Source organism: Sorex araneus, chromosome 1, assembly GCF_027595985.1.
Source record: "Sorex araneus isolate mSorAra2 chromosome 1, mSorAra2.pri, whole genome shotgun sequence".
Classification (NCBI taxonomy): Eukaryota; Metazoa; Chordata; class Mammalia; order Eulipotyphla; family Soricidae; genus Sorex; species Sorex araneus.
This window is the reverse complement of record NC_073302.1, coordinates 101554484-101577336: the sequence shown is the minus strand read 5'-3', so window position 1 is coordinate 101577336 and position 22853 is coordinate 101554484. Positions and strand designations below refer to the sequence as shown.

The window sequence follows — 22853 nt, the reverse complement described above, 5'->3', positions numbered from 1 at the left end:
TCAGGGGGCCTCCTGCCCCACCCCACGGGCCCAGCTTTGGCACAAGGCCTCAACCCGAACTTGGATCACAGGCAAATTTGTGATAGATCTTTGTTCTAACAAGTCTCTGTGGGGTTGGAGAGTTGGGCTTTCTGTCTTCCGTGGCCGTTTCCTTCGTCCTGAGAAATGTGTCCCTCCCGGGAGTGTCAGTGGTCTGTGTGACGGCCAGTGTTTCATCTGTGCAATGTGCAGCTCCGGGACCCCGGGGCTGGCAGTCGGGGACGGAGACTCGCATGCATGTTTTGATGTTGTGTTTGCCATTTGGTTGTGCACAGTCATAATCTCTAACTCTTTCTTGAGTTTTTCTCCTATGCTTTTTTCCTTCTCGTGTTCCTTTACACCGGGGATCTCTTCTCACCGAGACGAGATGTTATCCCATCTTTATGAGCACAGTTATTAAGTAAAAATCCAAGTTGTAAGCGCATCGTGAAGCAGTGCTTCTCATAACACACCTGATCACAGGACACTATAATCTGGAACTCCATCAATATCTTTTACAGGCATGGGGGGGAAAAATAAAAACAGTTTTCCCGGTCTTTTTTTTTTTTTTTGTATTTGAGCAGAGAACTCACTTTTTCTTTTCTTTTTGGGCCACACCCAGCTATGCACAGGGGTTACTCTTTTTTTTTTATTATTATTAGTGAATCATCATGAGTTACAGTTACAAATTCGTGAACTTTCATGTTTGCATTTTGTTTATATCCCTCCACCAGTGCCCAGTCCCTCCACCAGTGTTCCCAGTATCCCTCCCACCCTCCCACCCCATCCCCCCACCCCGCCTCTGTGGCAGGGCATTCCCCCTTGTTCTCTTTCTCTCCTTTTGGGTGTTGTGGTTTTCGACAGAGGCACTACGTGGCCATCGTATTTGGTCTATATTGTATTTTCAGAGTGCATCTCCCATGCACAGGGGTTACTCTTGGCTCTGCACTCAGGAATTACTCCTGGCGGTGCTTGAGGGACCATATGAGATGCCAGGGCTCGAACCCAGGTTGCCACATGCAAGGCAAATACCCCACCCTCTCTACTCTTGCTCCAGTCCCCAGAACTCAACATTTTGTATTTGGCATTAGCAACACACCTTTTCCTTCTAGCTCTGAGGAGAAGCAGGTGAAAGGTGGCATTCTTTCTCTCATTTCTCCATCCCCTTAGTCTCGTCGGCAAGAAGACCCTGATGCCCCATTTATGACTTAGTTTGTGCAGAAGTGCTAGCTCCACAATCTGTGGTGAATTGCATTCCAACAAGAGACAGAATGTAGCCACCAGTGTGCATCTGATTATCCTGTCTGCTGAGTCGCAGACAGCCCCCATCCTTAGATTTATCTGCAAAGGCGAGAGATTTTTTTGACTGGCTGTGTGACAGTTATTCCTGCTTTTATTTCCCCCACTGACTTTGGAAGAGGAACGGGATTTGGGCTGAGTTTCCAGAGGCGCCGCTTTCCGGGAACTGGAGATTCCCAGTGTTCCAGCAGGCCCGCTCCTAGGGACCCGTCATCAGCAGTGTTTGCAAATGGAGCCCAGCCCCCACCCCCAAATGCCCGGGCCTGTGACGTGGAGTGAGTTAGAGCAGCACTGTTGAGCGCACTCATTCTTCAGCAGGAATGGAAAAGAAACTGTGCCTGGGCATCCCTGCCTGAGCCGTGCCCGCCGCCCTGCCAGAAAGTGGGATTCAGGGTGGTTTGGGGGGACCGGGATTCTCTGTGGAAGGAGGGAGCTGCGTGCCGGTCTGTTTCCATTTCTCAGAATTTCCTCTGAGAAACCTGAAGGAGATGGTCGCGTGGTTTGGGCCTTGGAGCGAGTCCAGACACTCTCGGCGGCCCACACTGGCCGTCCGGCTGGGCCATCTGAAGTGGCGTCTCTGGAACTGGCCAGACGCTTCCCAGCAAGATCTCACTTAGCCGCAGAGCCTGAGTCCTCCTCCTCTGGCTGATGTGGTCTGTGAGAATGGTAGGCCAAAGCTTCCCATGGCCTTTCCTCTCTCTCCCAGTGGGTCTGAAATTTCCCTCGCCTCATTTCTAAGTCCCTCTCGGAGAGCCCGGCAAGCTACCGAGAGTATCCCGCCCGCACGGCAGAGCCTGGCAAGCTCCCCATGGTGTATTTGATATGCCAAAGACAGTCACAACAAGTCTCACAATCGAGACGTTCCTGGTGCCCGCTCCAGCTAATCGATGAACAACAGGATGACAGTGCTACAGTGCATTTCTAAGTAAACCTCGTCACCATTTTAGTTTTTCAGTCCGAGACGAGAGATCCAACTCTTGGTTATTGGTGACCTTTTGATTCTTCCGTTGATGACGCTTTTGTCCTTCAGTGCAGTCGATAGCCACCATCTGTAGAGCTGCAGGTCTGACTTGGGGTTCGGGACTCATCCCTCACTTCTCTCGGCCTCGCCTTGGCCCCGGCTTCCAGCGTGTGAATGGGACGAGTCACTGGATCTCCGGGTGCTAGATTCTGCCTCTCTGAGTCAGGAAGCCCAGCAGCTCTCACCTTGGGGACTCTCGGGAGCTGCCCGAGTGACGCCCCTGAGGTTCTGAGCAGCGTTTTCCCCCTCGCCTGAGGTTTGCAGCTTTGAGCTGGGGGGGCCGTGGCGTCTGGACCCTCACAACTCCTTCTGGGTCCTTCTCCAGATCTCCCGGAGATCTTCCCTGTGTGGATCTCATGGCATTTGACCCCAGGCTCGTGGCGGAAGTTGCTCACCTGGGGGTGTTGGATCACTCTGGTGAGCTTTGCCTCAGAGCGGGAGGAGTCCTCTCCCGAGCCTTCTGTGTTTGTTTTTTCTCCATTGCACACAAGGTCGGTCAGTGGCTTTGATATGTTCCGTGCAATGAGCGAACTCTAGTCTGGGTCCATGAACCTCGATGCAGGGTCTGTTTGAAAATGATGCTGCTTCAATTTTAGATTTAAAATGCGAGTGAATCAAAGTGAAAGTAAAGTGAAATTTATTAGTTACACAGGCAGGGGGGGCTAAGGGGGGGGCTAGGGACGTGGGGGGGGCTAGGGGTGTGGGGTGTGGGGTGGAGCTATACTGTGATTCTTGGTGGTGGAATATGTGCACTGGTGAAGGGATGGGTGTTCGAGCATTGTATAACTGAGACTTAAACCTGAAAACTTTGTAACTTTCCACATGGTGACTCAATAAAAAAATTAAAAATAAATAAAAATAAAATAAAATGCGAGTGAGGGGCCGGAGGGATAGTACAGAGGGTAAGGAGTTTGCCTTGCATGCGGCTGACCCAGGTTTGATCTCCGGCATCCCATATGATCCCCCAAGCACCACCAGGAGTAATTCCTGAATGCAGAGCCAGGAGTAACCCCTGAGCATCGCCAGGTGGACCAGAAAAGCAAAATTAAATAAAGAATAAAATGCAAGTGAATATTTTGAAAGCAAATACAGTTTTGTGATTATTCCCAGTTTTTATTTCTATTCTTTCGGAGACTCACAGGGAATGTGGTTCAGAAAGCCTTATTTTGCCTTATTTACCCAAACCAGAGGTCAGAGATTTATAACATACTGCTTTTATGAACTTCTCTCTAGGATATTAAAACATTCTGCAGATATAAATATATATGTATATATGCACACACATATACAGGACTTAACATTTCATACATTTTAATGCAATCCTTGTTGTTTTTTAATATTCCTATCAAGTTAAAGCAATGGTGATATAGCGGTGCGTGTGACAGTTTATAAATTAAACTCAGTTCTTATTGAAGTCTCTCTCTCTTCATGTACCTAAATGACTTCATTGTAATATAACGGATTGAGGAGAAAAACAACTTACAGATACAACTTGTAACATTTATTACATCTTTTAGATGTAAAATTGAATTCAGTGGAAACATTCTATGACAGCATTATATAGATAAATTGGCTGGAAATTAGTTACCGGTCTTTCTGGACATAGTGGTGAGTAACAGCTTCTGTCAGCCTCAGTGTCCACGTTTCAGAGGATCAGTGGGCCTGGGTGATTCTCCCTATTAACAGAAACTGGTCATTTTACAGAAAAACTTGGGTGTGGCTGGCCAGCCATTAATACCGATTCTGGTACGATCCCATTGAATCCTCTGAGTTTGAGCCAAGCGAATTGTCCTAAGGAACAGTTTGTGAAATGTTCCTTGTGAGTAAAGCGGCTGTGTGACTCTCCCAATCCATTTTTGAACACCAAAGGTGATTGCCGTAGCATTCTAATTGCTCTGTAAAATTCAACACTTGCTGATTGAATGGAAATTTCTAGACATAGAAAAAACACAGATGTAAAATCCTTCGTTTTTAATGATAAATGTTAGAATTTATCAAATACTGACAGGATAGCATCTCTGTCATGGGCTCAAACAGGACATGACAACAACTTTCTGTGATCTCTATTAAATTAAAATGAGAATGTAAGGATATAAAATAAAAATTAAATGAATGATATATTTTAATAATAAATTTAATAATAAATTAATAATAAATTTATTTTTACAATAAATTTTATGGACTGAAGCAATAGCGCAGCGGGTAGGGCATTCATTCGCCTTGCCTGCGGTCGACCCAGGTTCTATTGCTCTGCCCCTCTCGGAGAGCCTGGCAAGCTACCGAGAGTATCTCGCCTGAATGGCAGAGCCTGGCAAGCTCCCCATGGCATATTCGATATGTCAAAAACATTAACAACAAGTCTCACAATGGAGACGTTACTGGTGCCCGCTCGAGCAAATCGATGAACAACGGGATGACAGTGACAGTGACAGAATACATTTAATAATAGATTAGTAAAATTAAGATAAGAAAATAAGGGTTTATTTCTAGTCTCTCTCCTGAATCACATTTCGTATTTTGCTTCTTCTTTTCTGCCGTTCCTTCAGAACGCTGTGTCAGAGTGGACGGAGCATGCAGGGCACACTCTCAGTGTGTCCGCAATCTCTCTGCTGCTCCTTTAAAGTCACATGTGAACTCGAGCAGCACCTCTGGAGGAGACGAAGGGTGGGATAGTGCTGGTCACTTCCTGTGCCCGGGCACTGTGTACTGAGCTCTCGCCTCTCCCCTCCTCCACCCCAAGCTCACCGCTGCCGGAAGGGCACTCTGCCGGCTGACAGATGCAGTCTCTCACGACCGCTGAGACTTTTCCCTCTGTGCCTTCTGTTTGCAGAGCCAAACTTCGTGTCGTCATACGACATTGGCAACTTCACCTACTTCTTCTTCCGAGAAAACGCCGTGGAGCACGACTGCGGGAAGACCGTGTTCTCCAGGGCCGCCCGGGTCTGCAAGAACGACATCGGCGGGCGTTTCCTGCTGGAGGACACGTGGACCACGTTCATGAAGGCCAGGCTGAACTGCTCCCGCCCGGGGGAGCTGCCCTTCTACTACCACGAGCTGCAGAGCACCTTCTTCCTGCCCGAGCTCGACCTCATCTACGGCATCTTCACCACCAACGTGTACGTACCTGGGCACCGGGGCTGCCCCACACGTTCCTGCCTTCCTTGGCCACCGGCTTCATCCTCGCTGGTCCCTGAGGCTCTCGTTTTCCTGGGCTGCCAGACCAAAGGGTCTTTGAGACTGAACTCAGTGTAACTCGGTTTCTGAATCTGCCGTGGGGAGAATATAGCTAATCCCCCTAATCTTGCGGTCTCTCTCTCTTTCTATAGTAGCAATAAGGGACTCGTGGACTGAATGTTTCTTTTGTCCCGATTCATCATAATTTTCTGGGCACTTTCTGACATACTGGCTTATATTTTCCGAGTCTCATTTTCCTCTACACACGTCATGTGTTTGTGCCTAGCCGATGCGGAGTATTCTAAGAAGTCTTACCTTTGGGATCACGTCATTCTCACCTGACCCACCCCCACCCCACACCCACAAACACACCTGTAACTGAACGCACCTTCTCACGCCCCAAACTGTATTTTAAACCATCGTTCAAGATGATGAAATTTGAAAACAATTTGTAAAAAAAAAAAAGAAAAGAAAAATGAGTGGTATTTTGGGGGGGCTGGGGGAAGGGTGGGTAGGGATGGGACTTGTATCTGCAGAAGCAAACTCTTAGGCTGGGGAATGCACATGCAGTTTCCTGGTCTCCCGTTCACTCTTATTAGCCTGGTGGGTATCACCAGGCCTCACACCTACTTTCACCCTTGGGTGATGTGCTCTGTTAAGATTCAGCACAATCACGTCTGCCCACGGAGTCCCCATCCCATGGAGACTGAGGTCTGAGCCCTCCGCTCCGTCTCAACCGTTGTGGAGCCAGGGCTGCCTGCGTAAGGTGGATTTCAGAGGAATTGTTCTGGAAATCTCTAATGGGGATACCTAATCCTTGAGGCAAAAGCTATTATCATTTAACGCTTTTAGGTGCATGACTGAGGCCTAGAGGGGTTGGAGGCATCTCTCTGTGGGGTAGGCTGACTGTGTCTTCTGGTTGTCTGGGGTTAATTACTTAGTTTTTGGTTTAGGAGCCACACCTGGCAATGTGCAGGGGTTTTATTCTTGTCTCTGCACTCAGAAATCACTTCTGATGGTGCTTGAGGGACCATAGAGGATGCTGGGGATCACACTTGAGTCAGCCGCCTGCGAGGCACGCATCTTACCTGCGGTGCTATGGCTCCAGCCCCGGGTCCTGGTTTTAGCTTCGAGGACAGCCCTGTCACTGGGGAAACCTCAGCTTCTGTTCTTTCGGCTTTACTTGGTGCCCTCCTCTGCCTCAGGGGCGGCTCCTGAATGTCATGTCTGCAAGCTGCTTTATCTGCATCTTCTTTTCCTGTAAATCTTTCCTTTCTGCTCTTTATACCACTTAAGTACGAAATTTGCTTGATAATAATGTCTACCCCAGGAGGAGTCTTCTTCTTGAAATGAAAAATCAGGCTAAAATGGATAGCTCCCATTCTGCACCCCTCCCCCTCCTGCCGTCTTAATTGTGGTATATCTGGTTTCCAACCCCAGAGGTTATTTTCCCTCCTTGATACTTTTCTTTTAAAAAATCAATTTATAGCTTCAGAAGTTGATTTGCTTTCCAGAATCTTGTTTAAGAAATAGTGTAGGCTGCACAAGATGAATGTTCAGTGGCTCGGCTGACATCAATTTGTACACAATGGGAGCTTGGCTTACTTTAGCTCTTCATTCTCCCGCTGAAAGCACCACTTTTCCAAGCTACAGCAGGGCCTGGTCTGGGCCACTCCAAGATGATGACTGGTCAATTTAGATACTCGAAAAAATTAGTTTCAGGCTAGAGCCGACCTTTTGTTTAACGTAATAAATGCATTGGAAGGCACCCAGCATGCCCATCCACACTGAGTGAGACGCAGGTACTCGCTCTCTCTCTCTCTCTCTCCCTCTCTCTCTCTCTCTCCCTCTCGCTCTCCCTCTCTCTCCCTCTCCCTCCCTCTCTCCCTCTCTCTCCCTCTCTCTCTCCCTCTCTCTCTCTTCCTCTCTCTCTCCCTCTCTCTCTCCCTCTCTCTCTCTTCCTCTCTCTCTCCCTCTCGCTCTCCCTTTCTCTCTCTCCCTCTCTCTCCCTCTCTCTCCCTTTCTCTCTATCTCCCTCTCTCTCCCTCTTTCTCTCTTCCTCTCGCTCTCCCTCTCTCTCCCTTTCTCTCTCCCTCTCTCTCCCTTTCTCTCTCTCTCTCCCTCTCTCTCCCTTTCTCTCTCTCTCTCTTCCTCTCGCTCTCCCTCTCTCTCCCTTTCTCTCTCTCCCTCTCTCTCCCTCTCTCCCTCCCTCTCTCTCTCCCTCTCTCTCCCTCTCTCTCTCTCCCTCTCTCCCCCTCTCTCTCTCCCTCTCTTTCTCCCTCTCTCTCCCTCTCCCTCCCTCTCTCCCTTTCTCCCCCCCCCCTCTCTCTCTCTCTCTCTCTTTCTCCCCAGATTCCTCTCACGAGGTCTTGAAAACACATCTTTGACATGGCCACTTTTGGACCCACAGTGGTTCTCTGTGGAAGTAAGGTGATGTCTCCCAGGTGCTCTGTCAAGGGCTCACACCTCCGCTTGCTTCTCCCCACACCTTCACTTCTCACCTTTCGCTTTCCTCCAGACCTTCTCTTCTCCTCACACCTTCTCTTCTCCCCGCACCCTCACTCTCCTCCACCCTCCGCTTCCCCCTCACACCTTGACTTGTCTTCACACCAGCCTTTCACAGAAAAATCAGAGCCTTGCCTGTTGGAGCCAGATGGCCTGGGGTTGGAACCACCTCCCCTGTGGAGGGACTGGCCAGCGACTTGACCTCTCTGTGCCCCGTTTTCCTGACCCGGGACTTTCCCTCACCTTTTACAGGTTTGGTGGGTTGGAATTCAAAAAGCCTTTAGCCTGGCATCCGATACCTGGCATCCTTTATTAGTCCCATCTATAAACCAAGTATGAGGGAGCTGTGTTCGTCTAGACTTTTCTGTGACTTTTTCTTTGCTTGCTTTTTTTTTTCTATATTAACTTTTTCTTTTTAATTAAATCACCGTGAGAACAGTTTCAAAGCTTTAAAGTTTAATTCTCGGTCATACAATGATCAAACACCCATCCCTTCACCAGTGCACATTTTCCACCACCAAGAACCCCAGTATACCCCCCGTCCCACCCCTCCCCCTGCCTGTGTGGCAGATGGTTTCCACTTTACTGTCTCTCTACTTTGATTACATTCAGTATTTCGACATAAGACCCACCATTATTATTTGGAATTTTACCCCACAAACCAGACCTGCCGAAAAGGCATCATTAGATAATTTGTTTCCTGTTGTTGATTATGAGGAGTATATGATGTTGCGTGGCTGCAATCGGCTATGTGATTTTGGGTTTCTGATATTTTAGTAAGCTAGTCTGGAGGGATTTCTGCCCAAAGCTGCTGGTTTCCGAGATTGGTCTTGTGCCTCTGGGATCATGGCCGTTCAGGAGTCGGAGGAGCTATTTGTGGGCAGCAACTTGGGGTCTCGTCGGGGTAGGGAGAAGGGCTGGTTCCACCCCCCACCCCCATCCTGTGAGGCCCCGCATGTCTTGTCACTGCAGGCTCATACCTGGCTGTCCAATAGGCTCTGAAAGATGGTGGCCACCATGCCACTGCCCGGGGGGAAAGGCAGAAGGGACAACACCTTTTCCCACCAGGGTGGCATGGCACCATAGTTTAATGCACAGTCCAGACGCATTTCTGCTAAAAGCCTCTGGGTTCCAAGATTGGTTTGTGTGCCTTTGTGATCATGGCCGTTCAGGAGCCGGAGGAGCCATTCCTGGGCGGCAACTCAGGGTCTCCTCTTTGACTTTTTCTTTGAAGAAAACATTGATCCGTGAGCTTGATTATCGGCTAGGAGCACTAATGTGAAGCAAACACCAGCTCTGAGCTCTTAAGGCAAATATGAGTACCCAGCACTGAGTGTGCTGTTCTCATCCTGGTGAAAAGGCCCCAGGTTTCTGAGAATCCGGGTTAGGACACCCTAAGGCACAGGGCTGAGCAAAAGTGCAGCAGGTGGGATGCTGGTCTTGCATGCAGTCAGCCCAGGTAATCCCCGGCACCCCAGAGGGTCCCTTAGTGCCACCGGGAGTAAGACCTGAGCATTTCGGGGTGTGGCCCCCAAGGCAAAGCCAAAACAAAGAAATAAAAAAAAAGACTCTCTAAGGCACTTGGATTCTGTCTTTGGAATTCATGGTTTTCTCTGTGAATCAGGGTTCTGCCAAATCTCTCTTGTCCTCTGACCCTTCAGATTAAAAGTATGTTTTCAGCTCGTGTGTGTGTGTGTGTGTGTGTGTGTGTGTGTGTGTGTGTGCGTGCGCGCGCAGGGTTCTCTAACAAGCAATTTTGCAGCATATTTACAGTAGATCTGTCTTTTTTTTTTAATAATGAAAGATCATAACAATCTGGGGATTGTGAAAAAGGGCGTTCGCCTGCTGCTAATGTAGCCAGAGGGACAGGTGGGAGGGCCGAGTTTTTCCTGCTGAGTTTAGAAGTGTGACATGCGGCTCCTAGAATCTCTGTCACCCTGTTCCGGCTGAGTGAGTTAATCCCCTCCTGTGGGATTACAAGTCATAACTGCTGAATAGCCGCATTTCTCCACTCAAGTATTTCTTCTCCCCACGAGCCTCGGGGATCACAGTCCCCTGGGAGGCTCACAGATTCTCTTCTTACATTCTCTGTCTCTCTCTGTGTCTCTCTCTGTGTCTCTCTCTCTTTATCTCTCACACTCTCTCTCTGTGTCTCTCTCTCTTTGTCTCTCTCGCTGTCTCTCTGTCTCTCTGTGTCTCTTTCTCTCTGTCTCTTTCTGTGTCTCTCTCTTTGTCTCTCTCACTGTCTCTCTGTGTCTCTCTCTCTTTGTCTCTCTCGCTGTCTCTCTGTCTCTGTCTCTCTCTGTCTCTGTCTTTCTCTCTCTCTCTCTCCCCGTCTCTCTCCTTCCCTCCCTCCCCTCTGCCCCTGTCCCTGAGGCATTTGCAGGCTGTGTCTGTCTGCGATCTTCTAGAAGGTTCTACAAAGCCCGGGTTTGTAGGAGTTGGGTTCACGGTGGTGCCCTCTGACCTTTGACTCTCCTTCCCCTCCTCAGGAACAGCATCGCTGCCTCCGCAGTGTGTGTCTTCAACCTGAGCGCCATCTCTCAGGCCTTCAACGGGCCCTTCAAGTACCAGGAAAACTCCCGCTCTGCCTGGCTGCCGTACCCCAACCCCAACCCCAACTTCCAGGTGAGTTCAGGGCGCCGGGCATCCAGCAGGTCAGGTCTCCAGAAGGTGGCTGCAGGCCTGGCACGGACAGGTTGGGACACGCTGGGAGACGCATGGGCCCCTGGGTGGTCCCATCCCACGGAGACGGGGTGCAGGCCCACCCTGGGTGCTCACACAGGCAGGCTTCGGGCTTCACTCCGTGGAGGCCCCTGGCCGTGCAAAGCGCCTCTGTCCACCGACTGCGGCAGGCAGGGCCAGTCCCCCTTCACTGGGCTCTGTGCCCCCGTCCAAGGTCCTGGTGAGCGTGGCGCTCCTGAACGGTTTGGTGCTGGGATGCCACTCGCTCGTCTCTGCCTGGGGAACGTGCGCGATTTCCTGCCGGGGCGAGGGGTGCCTTGGCGCCGTGGGGAGAAGGAACAGATGGCGCCACTCACGCCTGCATCGCAGAGCGGGGGCCCTGGCAGTTCGCGGGGCTCCGCGCACCATCTGCTCCCCCTGCACCTGCTCGGAAGCAGCTCGGTCCAGGGAGATGGAGCCGGTGACTCCCGTTTGGTTGCTCAGCCGACGGACGCACGTTCGGGCACCCTCATTTACCACAGCGCTGCCGTGCGCGTCTGCAGACGGTTCCTTCACGCCGTTGTTTCTGCGGTGGGCTTCCTCGCTCCGTTGTACTTGCCCGCTGCTTGCCGTATCCGTCCCCTGGCCTCTCCCCAGCGAGCGCCCAGGCTCCCCTCACAGAAGCTCAGTTAACCTGAGGTAACTTCTCAGAGGTCCCTTCTGCAGACAGAGCACGGTGAGGGGTAGAATTCAGCACAGCAATGGGGGGAGGCGGATGGCCAGTCCATTGGCAGGTGTGGTTGGGGGTCTCCTCCCAGGCCAGGACTTGACGGGACCTCCCCCGCTCACCCCCGGCACCACCATCTTCTTCGTCATCATGGGTGGTCTAAACGTTGGTGCTGCCAACCCGCAGACACTCTGCTGATGCTCTCTGCACACGTCAGTTCCACGCGGGCTGGACTGTGTCGGCGGGCACCTCATCACAGGGGGAGCAGGGGAGCCAGCAGGAGCCCACAGCGCACCGGGTCAGGCGGGGACCCCAGCGCTGGTCTGCAGACCCCAGGAGGGCCGTAGCGTCTGGTTCCCCCCTACTGAGTGGTGAACGTGATTCTGCAGCCAGCCTCCATGTTATCACCACCCCGGCATACGCCACCCTTGGAGAAAACTGGAAAATAAAGGACTTTATTGTATTCCACTTCACTCGCACTTTGCCAGGGACTGTTCAGGTGTCATCATTTGAAGAGAGGGTTTGTGTTTATTTGGTGGGTTTCTTTTTCTTTCTTTTTTTTTTTCATTTCTGTTTTGCAAGAGCTGGAACTGTGAGTGACATCCCGGGTTCCCCATGTGCTCCTTACTGTTTTCATGGGACCACGTGTGTGTGTGTGTGTGTGTGTGTGTGTGTGTGTGTGTGTGTGACTTTGGCTGCCCATTTTCTCATGGGACCACGTGTGTGTGTGTGTGTGTGTGTGTGTGTGTGTGTGTGTGTGTGTGTGTGTGTGTGTGTGTGTCTTCGGCTGCCCATTTTCTGCAGTGAGATAAGAGAGTAGAATCTGCCCGCAGAGGAACATTTTCAGGAGGAGTTTTGGTCGCGCTGAGGGATGTGCTTTGTTTACTGGGATTTTCTTTGATGATGATGATTCTGGGGGCGGGGGGGAGGGGGTCAGAGGTCCCATAAATGCTCTGTGTACTTTGCTGCATTTCTCCCTTCTCAGCAACTCGGGGAGGCTGGCGTCATTATCCTCACTTTGTAAGTCAGGAAGCCAAGTGATAAGATTAATATTTATTATCTCAGCCTTGCCACAAAGAAAGGTCAGCAGAGGAGAAAGAAATTGATTGCACGGGTCGGGCCGGTTGGCCGTGTGTGGCACGCCCCAGTGGCAGTCGCGCCGCCGCTGCTATCCCCGGCCTCGTGGCAGTGCACCCGGGGATCCACGGGACACTCTCCCGGCCCCTGTGGTCCGTCTCTGCGTCTAACTCTTGACCCTGTGTCTGACTGTCGGGGCTCTAGGCTGGGAACTCACTGCCTGTCAAAGCTCCCTGGGGATTTCTGGAGCTTAAGGAAGTGGACAGAGACTCTCAGTAGGTCTGTATCTCTGTAATCAATTCATTACTTCGCGCGGCGTCAGTGGAAGGTGCGGTGTCCTTCTGAGGCAGCAGTCTCGCCACGTGGACTCGCTGCCCAACTCCAGCACGGTGCCACTGTCTCAGGACACCACATTCATGCCCTGCAGCCCAAGACTCTGTCCCCGGCCAGCCTCAGCCTCAGCCTCCCCGCCTCCCCCCCCCCCGCACCCTGGCCCCAGCAGTTTCCTGTCTTCCCAGGCCGAGTCTTCCATCCACATGCCGTGGACGGGACAGCACCGGGCCCTCCTCACCTCGCGCTCGAGCATCAGTGCTCGGGCCCTTCATCATTTTCTCATTCCCAGGGTCCTTTGAAGGCAGGTATTTTTAGCACCAACATTTTCACCGTGACCGGTGGCTTAATGGACTCTGTCAGCTGGCACCGCCTCCGGGCAGCGGCCACCGTGCATGCACACCCTCTGCTGGGATGTGTCCGTCACACACAGGTCCGCTCCTTTCCTGTGCTTGGAACTGGGGGGGGGGGTGTGCTGGGGTGGGGGCCGCCCTCTCTGGGAGGGAGCAGGGCCTGCGGGAAGCGGGCGCCACTCACTGCGCAGGGAGCTTGCACAGCGGAGCTGGCCTTGAGAAGAACTCAAGAATTGGGGTGCACTGAAGTTCCAGGGAATGGCAGTTCTTTCGTAGGCCGCGGTGCGAACGGGAACTGCATGTCTTCCTTGGGCTCGCCGTGCTTGCGAGCTCCAGCACACGGGCTCCTAATGGATAGTTTGGAGCCTTTCCAGACGGGCACACAGTGGACATTCATTTTCACACAGGATCCCTCCGACAGACGTGTGTGTGTGTGTGTGTGTGTGTGTGTGTGTGTACGATCACCCGCAGAGCGGAGTGGTTAGAAGTCTCCCCTTCTTGTGTATCTCCTGATCAGTCGTATATGATTGGGTACTTCCTAAAGCAAAGCAGCCATGAAGTAGAGAAATAGAGAGGAGAGGAGGCTGGTGTATCGTTTTTCAAGGTTGAATGCAATCTCGAATCGAGATTGGAGATTCTCCCTGCAGAAGCAAAGTGGGCCGGGCTAGGATAAGACGGGGTGGGCACTGGGTGAGGGGCTAAGGGCAGTGGAGAGTGTGGTGCACGGGGATTAAATGGAAATAGAAGCAACAGAAACTGTTGTTTTCGTGAGTTGTCACCTAGGTGGTGTTCCGTTAGAGGCTCTGGTGCCCCCCAGACCAGCGAGGCTCTGGAAAACATCAGTCCCTGACAACAAGCGTCCTGACCAGAGACCTGGCTGGGGTGGCACGGGGTGGGGTTTTCTGTCGTGCACTCGCATCTGTAGCTCTTGCTGCTGCTGCTGCTGCTCAGGGTGCCGGTGCCAGAATAGACCCCCGAGCCCTGGACGGGAGGAAGGAGAGGAGGAGGTCAAAGGGAGGAGCAGAGAAAGGATGTGGCTGCCACAGGCATGCTTGTAGGGAGACGGAGTGAAGGGAACCAGAGTGCCAGGGCGCCTGGCGCTGGGCTCAGGGACTGGATCTCCAACCAGCACCAGTGCCAGGACCAGCATGGACTTGTCCTTGACACAACAGAATGAACCCAAGGCAAGGATTGTGTTAAAATCTTTCACAATATTTACTGGGTCACTTTTGGAGTTTCGGAGTTGTTAGCGAGACAGCCGGCATGGGTTGTAGCCAAGAGGGGGTGATGGCGGTGGGTTTTACTGCTTTTTATTGTTTTCCTCTCGCACCGAGTCCCCAGGGTGTCCCAGGGACACTGCCGGAGCCCAGCATCCGAGGCAGGACCCGAGGATTTGCAGCCCATTAGAGGGCTAGGTGGGTTACTTACGACCCAATAAATAAGCATTGTAAATTTAAGTGGCTTTCCAAATATTTGAAAAAGAATCCTTAGGTGGCTTATCCATTAGAGGCTGGCAGGGAAAGCAAGGCAGGGTGTCATTCCCCGGCTAGCTGGAACATTCTCCCACCCGGTCCTGAGTGTGGGGGCCCTCCACACCCCCACAGTTCAGCGCCGTGCCCTCCCTGGGGGAGGAGCAGACCGCACAGCCCCTCCGCCTGAGGCTGGGTGGTCCTGAGCGCCTGACCTCCGGGCTGACCCTTGGAGAGTCACCCCCGAGCCCCTTTCTTCAGATGTGATGAATCCGCTGGAGCCAGTTTGCTGAGTTTGCTGGTTTACGGTGCTCCAAGAATCATCTTCTTGCTGCAAAAGACTTCAGCTGCGGTCCAGGCAGATGGAGAAGCTGGAGAGGGCACGAGTGGGGAAGGGGCCGGAAGCCCCGCGCCCCTCTGAGCTCCCCCTGCCCTGTGCCTCCGTGGGAAACCCCTCTTTGGGGCACCTCTCTGGAGGTTCGATTAGATAAACAGTCGACACTTTGGTCAACGATTTTTGGTCCAGAGGTCAGGGGGAGAGAGAAAGTTCCAGGCCGCCGGGTGTGTGGTTAGTTCTCTAGGCAGCCAGGTAGGTCCGGGAGTCACTCAGTAACAACAGCCGCATTTCCAGCTCTCATTGGCTCAGACATCTGAAGGTCTGGGGAGCGTGTCTCGGGACAGAGGGCAGAGCGACACTTGTGTGGCACATCGCAGCATCACGCGGGCAGCTCCCGTGCCTACGGTGCCTAAAGCGTAGAATCCAGGCTTTGGGCCCACACCGTGGGGAGTGGTCCCGCTCTTGCTTGGACCCACTCAGGCTTCCGGAGCATCCCCCGAAAGTCCAGCCATCTCTGCTGGTGGTCAAGAACCCAGAGAGGGCCTCAGTTTCATGTTGCCTCCTGAACTGGGGGGTAGGGGCTTTGGACCACACGTGGGCGTTCAGGGGTCACTCCTGGAAGGGTTTTGGGAGCCAGATGTGGCTGGAGCCCTTGTCAGCTACATGCAAGGCAAACGCTTGACCCCTGCACTGTCTCTGCAGCCCATCTCCTGATTTGGAGGATGCCAATATTTTCAAAACCTTGCGGATTTGCTAACCTCCACCCAGCATGCAGAGAGCTAATTGCCATCTGGACTTCAGTACTGAACACAAAGTTGCTCTCAGAGCTAGATTTTATCCTGACGTGCACAGAGCAAGTCCAGTAGCCTGAGCCAAGCGTTTCCTCAGGCCGAGAGCTGGCGTGCCTGCGGTCTGGTACGGGTGTGACTGTGGAACACGGTCATGGTGAAGTCTAGCCCCTCACCCTCCAGGGACAGCTAATTGAGACCCTCACTCGGGAGGGTCACACTCCCCTTCCTGCTACAGGACGGAGACACGTTTCCTTCGGTAGAGCAGACCCAGGCAAGGCGCGTGGTCTTTACTCCTTGGCCTTGACAATCACTTTGAATTAACTTACAAGCGCTCAGCCCTGGCTCTGTCGCTGGGTCTCTGGCTGCAGAACCGGCCGAGACAGCCTGGAGAAATTGCCCCTCTGGCCCCCTGCTCCTGGTGTCACCGACTCCCTCTCCCTCTCTCAGGACCCCTGCAGGTGTGACATTAAATCAGCCTGGGGTCAGACTGGAAATCTGTTTCACTCCAGACTACTCTAATTCTGCAATTAGCTCATCGTTTCGCGGCGCAGAGGGCATTTTATCAAGTGCTACAGAAACCATCGTCTATTCTTAAAAAGCCGTTTCCAGCCGACGCCTTTGCCCCTCTCACCTGCTGTAAAATCCAGTATTAGAAAGGACATGTGCTAGAGGGTGATTTTGGGTGGTGTGGACAGGGAAAAATTCATTTCCATCAAACCTGCTTCTATCAAGTACTGCCCCGGATCAGACCTTCTGGGGCCCAGGATTTTAAAATTTATAAAAGCAGAGAGAGCCCGCGAAGGTGACAGTGGTCCCTCTGATGCTGCGCTCAGCCCCGGGAAAGCTCTGCTCTCGTTCACGGCCTCTTTTTATTGTATCCTTGCCACGAACCATCTACAGAACCACCCCTGCCTCTGTCCCCCACGGCTGGGAATTTAATTCTCATCATTTTCCATGCCTGATTCCCACCCCCCCCACCCCCCACCACCACCGCTAACCCAGATTCATTGGCTTGATATTTCCTGTCTCTGAAAAGGCTTTTCCTATCTGCTCCCATTGCTTTTCTTCCCTCACTCTCTCTCCCTTTGTGGCCAGAGTGATAGTACAGTGTGCCGGGTGCTTGTCTTGCACACAACCAACCGGGGTCCAATCCCTAGCACCCCTCATAGTCCCCCGAGGATCATGAAGAGTGATTCCTCAGTGCAGAGCTAGGAGTAACCACTGAACATTACTGGGTGTGGCCCCCCAAAAACAAAATAAAAATGAAAATTTTAAGAAATAGATTAAGAAATACCCAGCGGGTAGGGCGTTTGCCTTGCACGTGGATGACCCAGATTCGATTCCTCCACCCGTTTTGGAGAGCCCGGCAAGCTACTGAGAGCATCGCGCCCGCACGGCAGAGCCTGGCAAGCTACCCATGGCGTATTTGATATGCCAAAAACAGTAACAAATCTCAAAATGGAGACATTACTGGTGCCCGCTCGAGCAAATCGATGAGCAATGGGATGACAGTGAAAGTGACAGATTTTAACAACAACAACAAAAAGGCAAATTCATTAAGTGAGCTCTCCTCTTTTCCTACTGAGCCCTCTCATCCCTTATCTCTCTCTCATGCAGATTTGTTCTGTAATTCCCCAGATTCCTAGACTCTGAACACAATTCTTTTTCATTTATTTATAGCTTGGAATTTGAGCACAAAACCAGGAGACCAGCATAGTGGTTCTGTTATTAGGATACTAGTTTCTAATTTGCAGATAAAAAGTCATAATACTCCTGCCGTGAAACCCTCCATTGCTTATGGATCCATAAGCAAACCAATGGATCTCGCTGGTGTCATTGATCACTGCGTTTGCAGCACGGGCACCTGATTCACAGGTGAATCTGCTCACTCAGCCTCAGCGTCCGAGGGACTCGGAGGTGCCGGGGAATGGTGCTGCTTTCGCTGTTCAGATAGGACTCACCAGTGTTCCCTCCCCGATGCCCTGCGCATGCCCGATGCATCTCCGGACGACGCAGTGGGAAGCTCCCCAAATACGTTGGGTTCCACTGTGCATGGGGGGGGGGACTAGGGAGGGGAGGGAGGGATGCATGTTTACACACCTGACGCGTGCCGTGGCTCGTCCGCGGCCCACGTCACCCCTGGGGCTGCCTGTGCTTTCCGCTCACGGCCTGTCCTCCCTGCAGTGTGGCACCGTGGACCAGGGCCTGTACGTGAACCTGACGGAACGGAACCTGCAGGACGCACAGAGGTTCATCCTGATGCACGAGGTGGTGCAGCCCGTGAGCCCCACCCCCGCCTTCCTGGAGGACAACAGCCGCTTCTCCCACCTGGCCGTGGACGTGGTGCAGAGCCGGGACGCGCTGGTGCACATCATCTACTTGGCCACAGGTAGGCGCTCCCCGTCCCCCGGGGGGTCTCCGTCACAAGCCTGCCATCCGGCATCCCAGGGGCACCTCTGGGTCTCCCCGTCCTCCTCCAGAGCCACAACCACAAAGCTCCCTCAGCTCTGGCCTGCCTCGGCCGCCCGCGGGAGACGGTTGCACGCCTCCCCCAGTGCCTCATGCAAGATGCTCAGCAGACAGACAAGGTCTGTTTTCCTAGAGGCATGTCTTGTTTTCAGAACTCTGGATCCGCAGCACTCCAATTAAGCCCACGGGCATGGCTCCTTTAATTAGAATCTCTTACGACAGTGGAATTTTTTTTTTTGCTTTTATGGGTCACACGGGTCACACCAGCCATGCACAGGGGTTCCTCCTGGCCCCTGCACTCAGGAATGACTCCTGGTGGTGCTCGGGGAACCATATGGGATGCTGGGAATTGAACCCGAGTGGGCCGCATGCAAGACAAATGCCCCACCTGCTGTGCTATTGCTCCAGTCCTGACAGTGGAAAATTTTAAGAGGAAACTGGAGCTCAGATACTCACCTGGGCCTGCTTGGTGAGTCCCACGTGGTTCAGCCCCAGCTCCAACTCTCTGTCCCCACTGTACACGCCACATGGATGTCTTCTAAGGGGGAGCTGATGGCGCCCAACCCTTAGCGTGTCTGACAGAAATGTTTGCTGCGACTCTCGTCCGTTTCCAGTGACACCTAGGCCATTGTGTTTCCATAGTAACCACCCCAGGTGGGCAGTTTTCACAGCCGTGTATGGCACAGCCAGCCGGGGTCCTGTTCCAGGCCTGCAGGAGAGTCAGGCGCTGTGAGTCCAGATCCTCTCCCCCCATCTCAGGACCCGAATGTCTGCTTGCAGGAGTGGCACATCACGGCCCACTCACAAAAATGTCTGACAGAGATTCACTACTTTTCCCTAAAACCCTGATTTTTAATGTATTTATATGTTTGGGGCTTGGGGGCCACACCTGGTGACGCTCAGGGCTGACTCCGGCTCTGTGCTCAGGAGTCACTTCTGGCAGCCTGGGGGGACGAGCGAATGGGGTGTTGGGGGGTCAAACCAGGGTCGGCCGCATGCAAGGCAAGTGCCCTACCCTCTGTACTATCGCCCCAGCCTGGGTTTTTAATTTTAAGAATTGTTTTCATCTGCCACCCACTTACAAACTGAATCATTCGTTGTTCTATGGGTAATGGAGTTGGTCATTGAGCCCCAGGCCGGGGGCCCAGGGCTGTGGTGTCCCCGGTTTCCTGTGCAGGTTAAAGTCAGAGGAAGCAGGAGTTGGCAGTCGGGGGAGGCAGCTGGTGGCAGGAAAACAGCTGTGGATACAGCCCCCCCCACCCCCCCAGGCTCCCAGCCGGGCACAGGGTCTGAGTCCAGCACAGCAAGAATTCTTGATGGTATTTAAGTTTGTGTAGACTCGCCTGCCAGGTCTAATTTTAGCTTCTCTATAAATTACAAATTTCATGGCTTGACCAACTTTCGGAGTTTCCATTTCTCCCTTACAGCACAGCTTAATGCGTTTTGAAGGAGCTACCTTCTTTTGCAAGTTTTAATTCAAAACTGAACGTAGTTCTGAAGGAGATCATTCTTTGGGGAGCCAGCATATGGTTTTCTTCTTCTAAGGAACTGAAATGTAAAAATGTAAAATAAAATAGAATAGCTCAAAATGCCAAGCTGTTTTCACTAAACTGCTAATAGTCAACCACTTTTCCCGAGAAGGAAGAACCTGAGTTTTAATGTCGAATCCACTAGAGAAGATTCGGTGGCAAACAATAGACTGGGAAAGTGTCATTTAGAGAGAAAGACGAACACAAGGTCAGTTGTAGCGTTATGTTTTATATGAGGAAAAAGGAAGCAGGAAGAGGGCACGGGGAGGCGGCAGGTTGTGTTCAGATGTGTTTCTAAGGGAAATTAATGAGACCCATCTTGACCTTCAAGAGTAATGAGGGATGTCCACTGCCAGGAACTTTTGTGTGAGGAACGTACGAGCTTGAGCCCCTTTCTATAGAAATTAGGTCTCATGGTCTGGTTTTGCATGGGTTCAGAGTGACTGAAGAAATTCATCTCTCTGAGTCTAGAGCCATAGGTCAGCGGGTAGGGCACTTGCCTTGCATGCAGCCAACGTGAATTCCACCCCAACACCCTTAGGGTACCCCAAGCCCACCAGGAGTGATCTCTGAGCTCAGAAGTAAGCCCCGAGCACTGTTGCTTGAGTGACAAAAAACCAAAAAATAGGTAAAGGAAAATTATCTCTCTGAGAAGGAATATTGAAGGGACAGGAAGGGGACTCAAATGGGTGAGATTCTGAGAGTTGCAAAAACTGTCTTGGGGTCATAGCAGGACCCACAGGATGTTGAAGGGAACTTGACCACTCTAGAGTGGTCCCCAGAACTCATCTTTTTCTGCATCTTAGCTTGGTCCAGAGTCCCAGGGAGAAAATTCATCCGACTTTCCTATCCCCTTCCTTTTTTCTCTCCAAGCATAATTTAAATATAGCAGCTAGTATATTCATTGTTACTTACTCCCTGTCATTGTTAGAATCCAGGAATCAGTAATGCATGGAAAGAGCAATTTACAGGGAATGAAATTGTCTGCGTACTATTTAGAGCCATGTTTCCCGGCCTTTTTCCAGCTGCGGCCGCCTTCTGGCCTGCTCTCCTTCCTGGAAACTTCCTGCCCTGCCTCTCGCCGCCTTGTCCCATGACATGGCCCTTCATGTATGTGATTTCCCCCTCATTGCCCCCTTGGAATGTCTCTTGGGACATTCCGTGGATATGGCCCTAATAGAGTACGCCGCTCTAGAAAATTCTGCTTCAAGAGAATCACGAGCCCTTGCTCTGCCAGAACTGAAATACCATTTCTGACTTTTCCCTAAGTGTTTTTCCTCCAAACTCAAGTTCCCAAGCCCTCAGTAGCCCTTCTTAAGGATAGGCATCAAAGTTCCCTTCAACCCAGGGACATCTTTGAGAGAACCTCCGGAGATCCATTTTGGCACCAAAGTTCAAGTTACTGTCCACATCCGCCACTCCTCTGTCCTTTCCTTTGTTTGTTCTCTTGGGGAGAAAGGGCCCATTGGCCATCCTCAAGCTTACTCCTGGCTCTGCGCTCCAGGGCTGGCCATGTGCAAGGCCAGTGCCTCAACTCCTGTAGCCTAATTATCCTTTCCCCTCACATTCATGATCAATCTGTCCTTCAGATCATGCTGGTGTCACTGGAAGCCCCCAGTATAGCTCACCGGTATCTGGTCTTAGCCAAAAGTAAAGTGATTTCTGCTCTGTTTCTCTGCCCTGGAATTTCTCAGAATCCCAAACTCAGCAAACAAAATTAGTGTTTTAGTATTGATTTATGTTCCTGTTAAAATGAAAAGTCTACTATTAAAACATTTGGGTGTGTATAAAATGACTTAAAATGATATAAAAAAAATTTTGAAAGCTAAATTTAGGATTATTCTTATACATCAATGGTTTGATTTTAAAATGGTTTTTGAATAGTTTTAGCAACTGAATCCTAATTCCCCAACCACAGAATAATATGAAACTTATGCCACAAATTAGTAAATATTTCATTTTGCTCTAAATTGACTCTGACTCCTGCTGTTTTTTTGGTCACTTTTAGTGTTTCTTCTAGACCAACTTTCTCCCTCCCTGCTTTTGTGATTATTTTAAGAACTGAAAAATTCAATTATGAAAAAAAAAACCTTATATACTAATCTTCTGGTGATTCTATAACTGATCCTATAGAACTATCCTTCTAGTTGATATTGAGAACAGAGCTCTCCTTAGATAATAAAGTAACCACTTACACCCACATCTGTTTCACTAGCTAAATGCTAAACATGATACAATTATTTCATTTATTAGCAACACGTGTTAAATATTTAACTTCATGCAAAATGCTAGTGTATCTTGAAGGGGAATTTATTCAAATAGTATGAATTTGACCCCTGGTACCACATATTTCTTCAGCACTCGGAGGGAGGGAGGGAAGGAAGAAAGGTAGGAAGGAAGGAAGGAAGGAAGGAAGGAAGGAAGGAAGGAAGGAAGGAAGGAAGGAAGGAAGGAAGGAAGGAAGGAAGGAAGGAAGGAAGGAAGAGAGGGAGGGAGGAAGGGAGGGAGGGAGGGAGGGGGGGAGGGAGGGAGGGAGGGAGGGAGGGAAAGGAGGAGGAAGGAAATTAAAATTCTTGAGTCACTATGCTTAGATCTGAGTATGTAGCTAGAATATAAAATGTTTCCTATGAACATGAGAATATTATGAGTTTTTTGCAAAAGAAAAAATCATCAGAGGATATATTTTTCTTCTGATAGAAGAAATATTATCTGTAATGAACTATTGTGAAACACTCATCCCACCAGCAAGCATCTTCCCACCACAATAGGAGGGAAGTGTGTGAAAGTTGTTGTAGTTCATTCTGGGGCCATTTAGGCCCATATATAAGGCTACTCTCCACACGTCCTTAAGAGCTTTATGCATGAAGGAACCGGCAGAGGAACCCAGGTGTGTGGGACCTGAGGCTAAGATCTTCAAGGCTGCTCGGATTGGGACTGGGCCTCTTCCACCCAGATTCTGCAATTTCCAGTAGCTAGGCAGTCTCAGACAGAAATTGCCCCTGGCGCCATATAATCCCATCAACAGCTAACATCCAGAGACTATGAGACCAAGCTCCTGGAAGCGTGATGCGGCCGTGCAACATCTGATAA

At 51.2% G+C, this 22853-nt stretch overlaps 1 protein-coding gene across 1 annotated transcript in view; it reads left to right on the top strand.

Annotated features, from left to right (window-relative positions):
* The window catches only part of SEMA5A (semaphorin 5A), a 446471-nt gene that overhangs the window by 312718 nt on the left and 110900 nt on the right, over positions 1-22853 (top strand). Inside the window, exons 9-11 of the mRNA XM_055132169.1 lie at positions 5169-5454; positions 10510-10645; positions 17950-18154. Coding sequence (XP_054988144.1) covers positions 5169-5454; positions 10510-10645; positions 17950-18154 — 627 coding nt within the window. The remainder of the gene's footprint in view (positions 1-5168; positions 5455-10509; positions 10646-17949; positions 18155-22853) is intronic.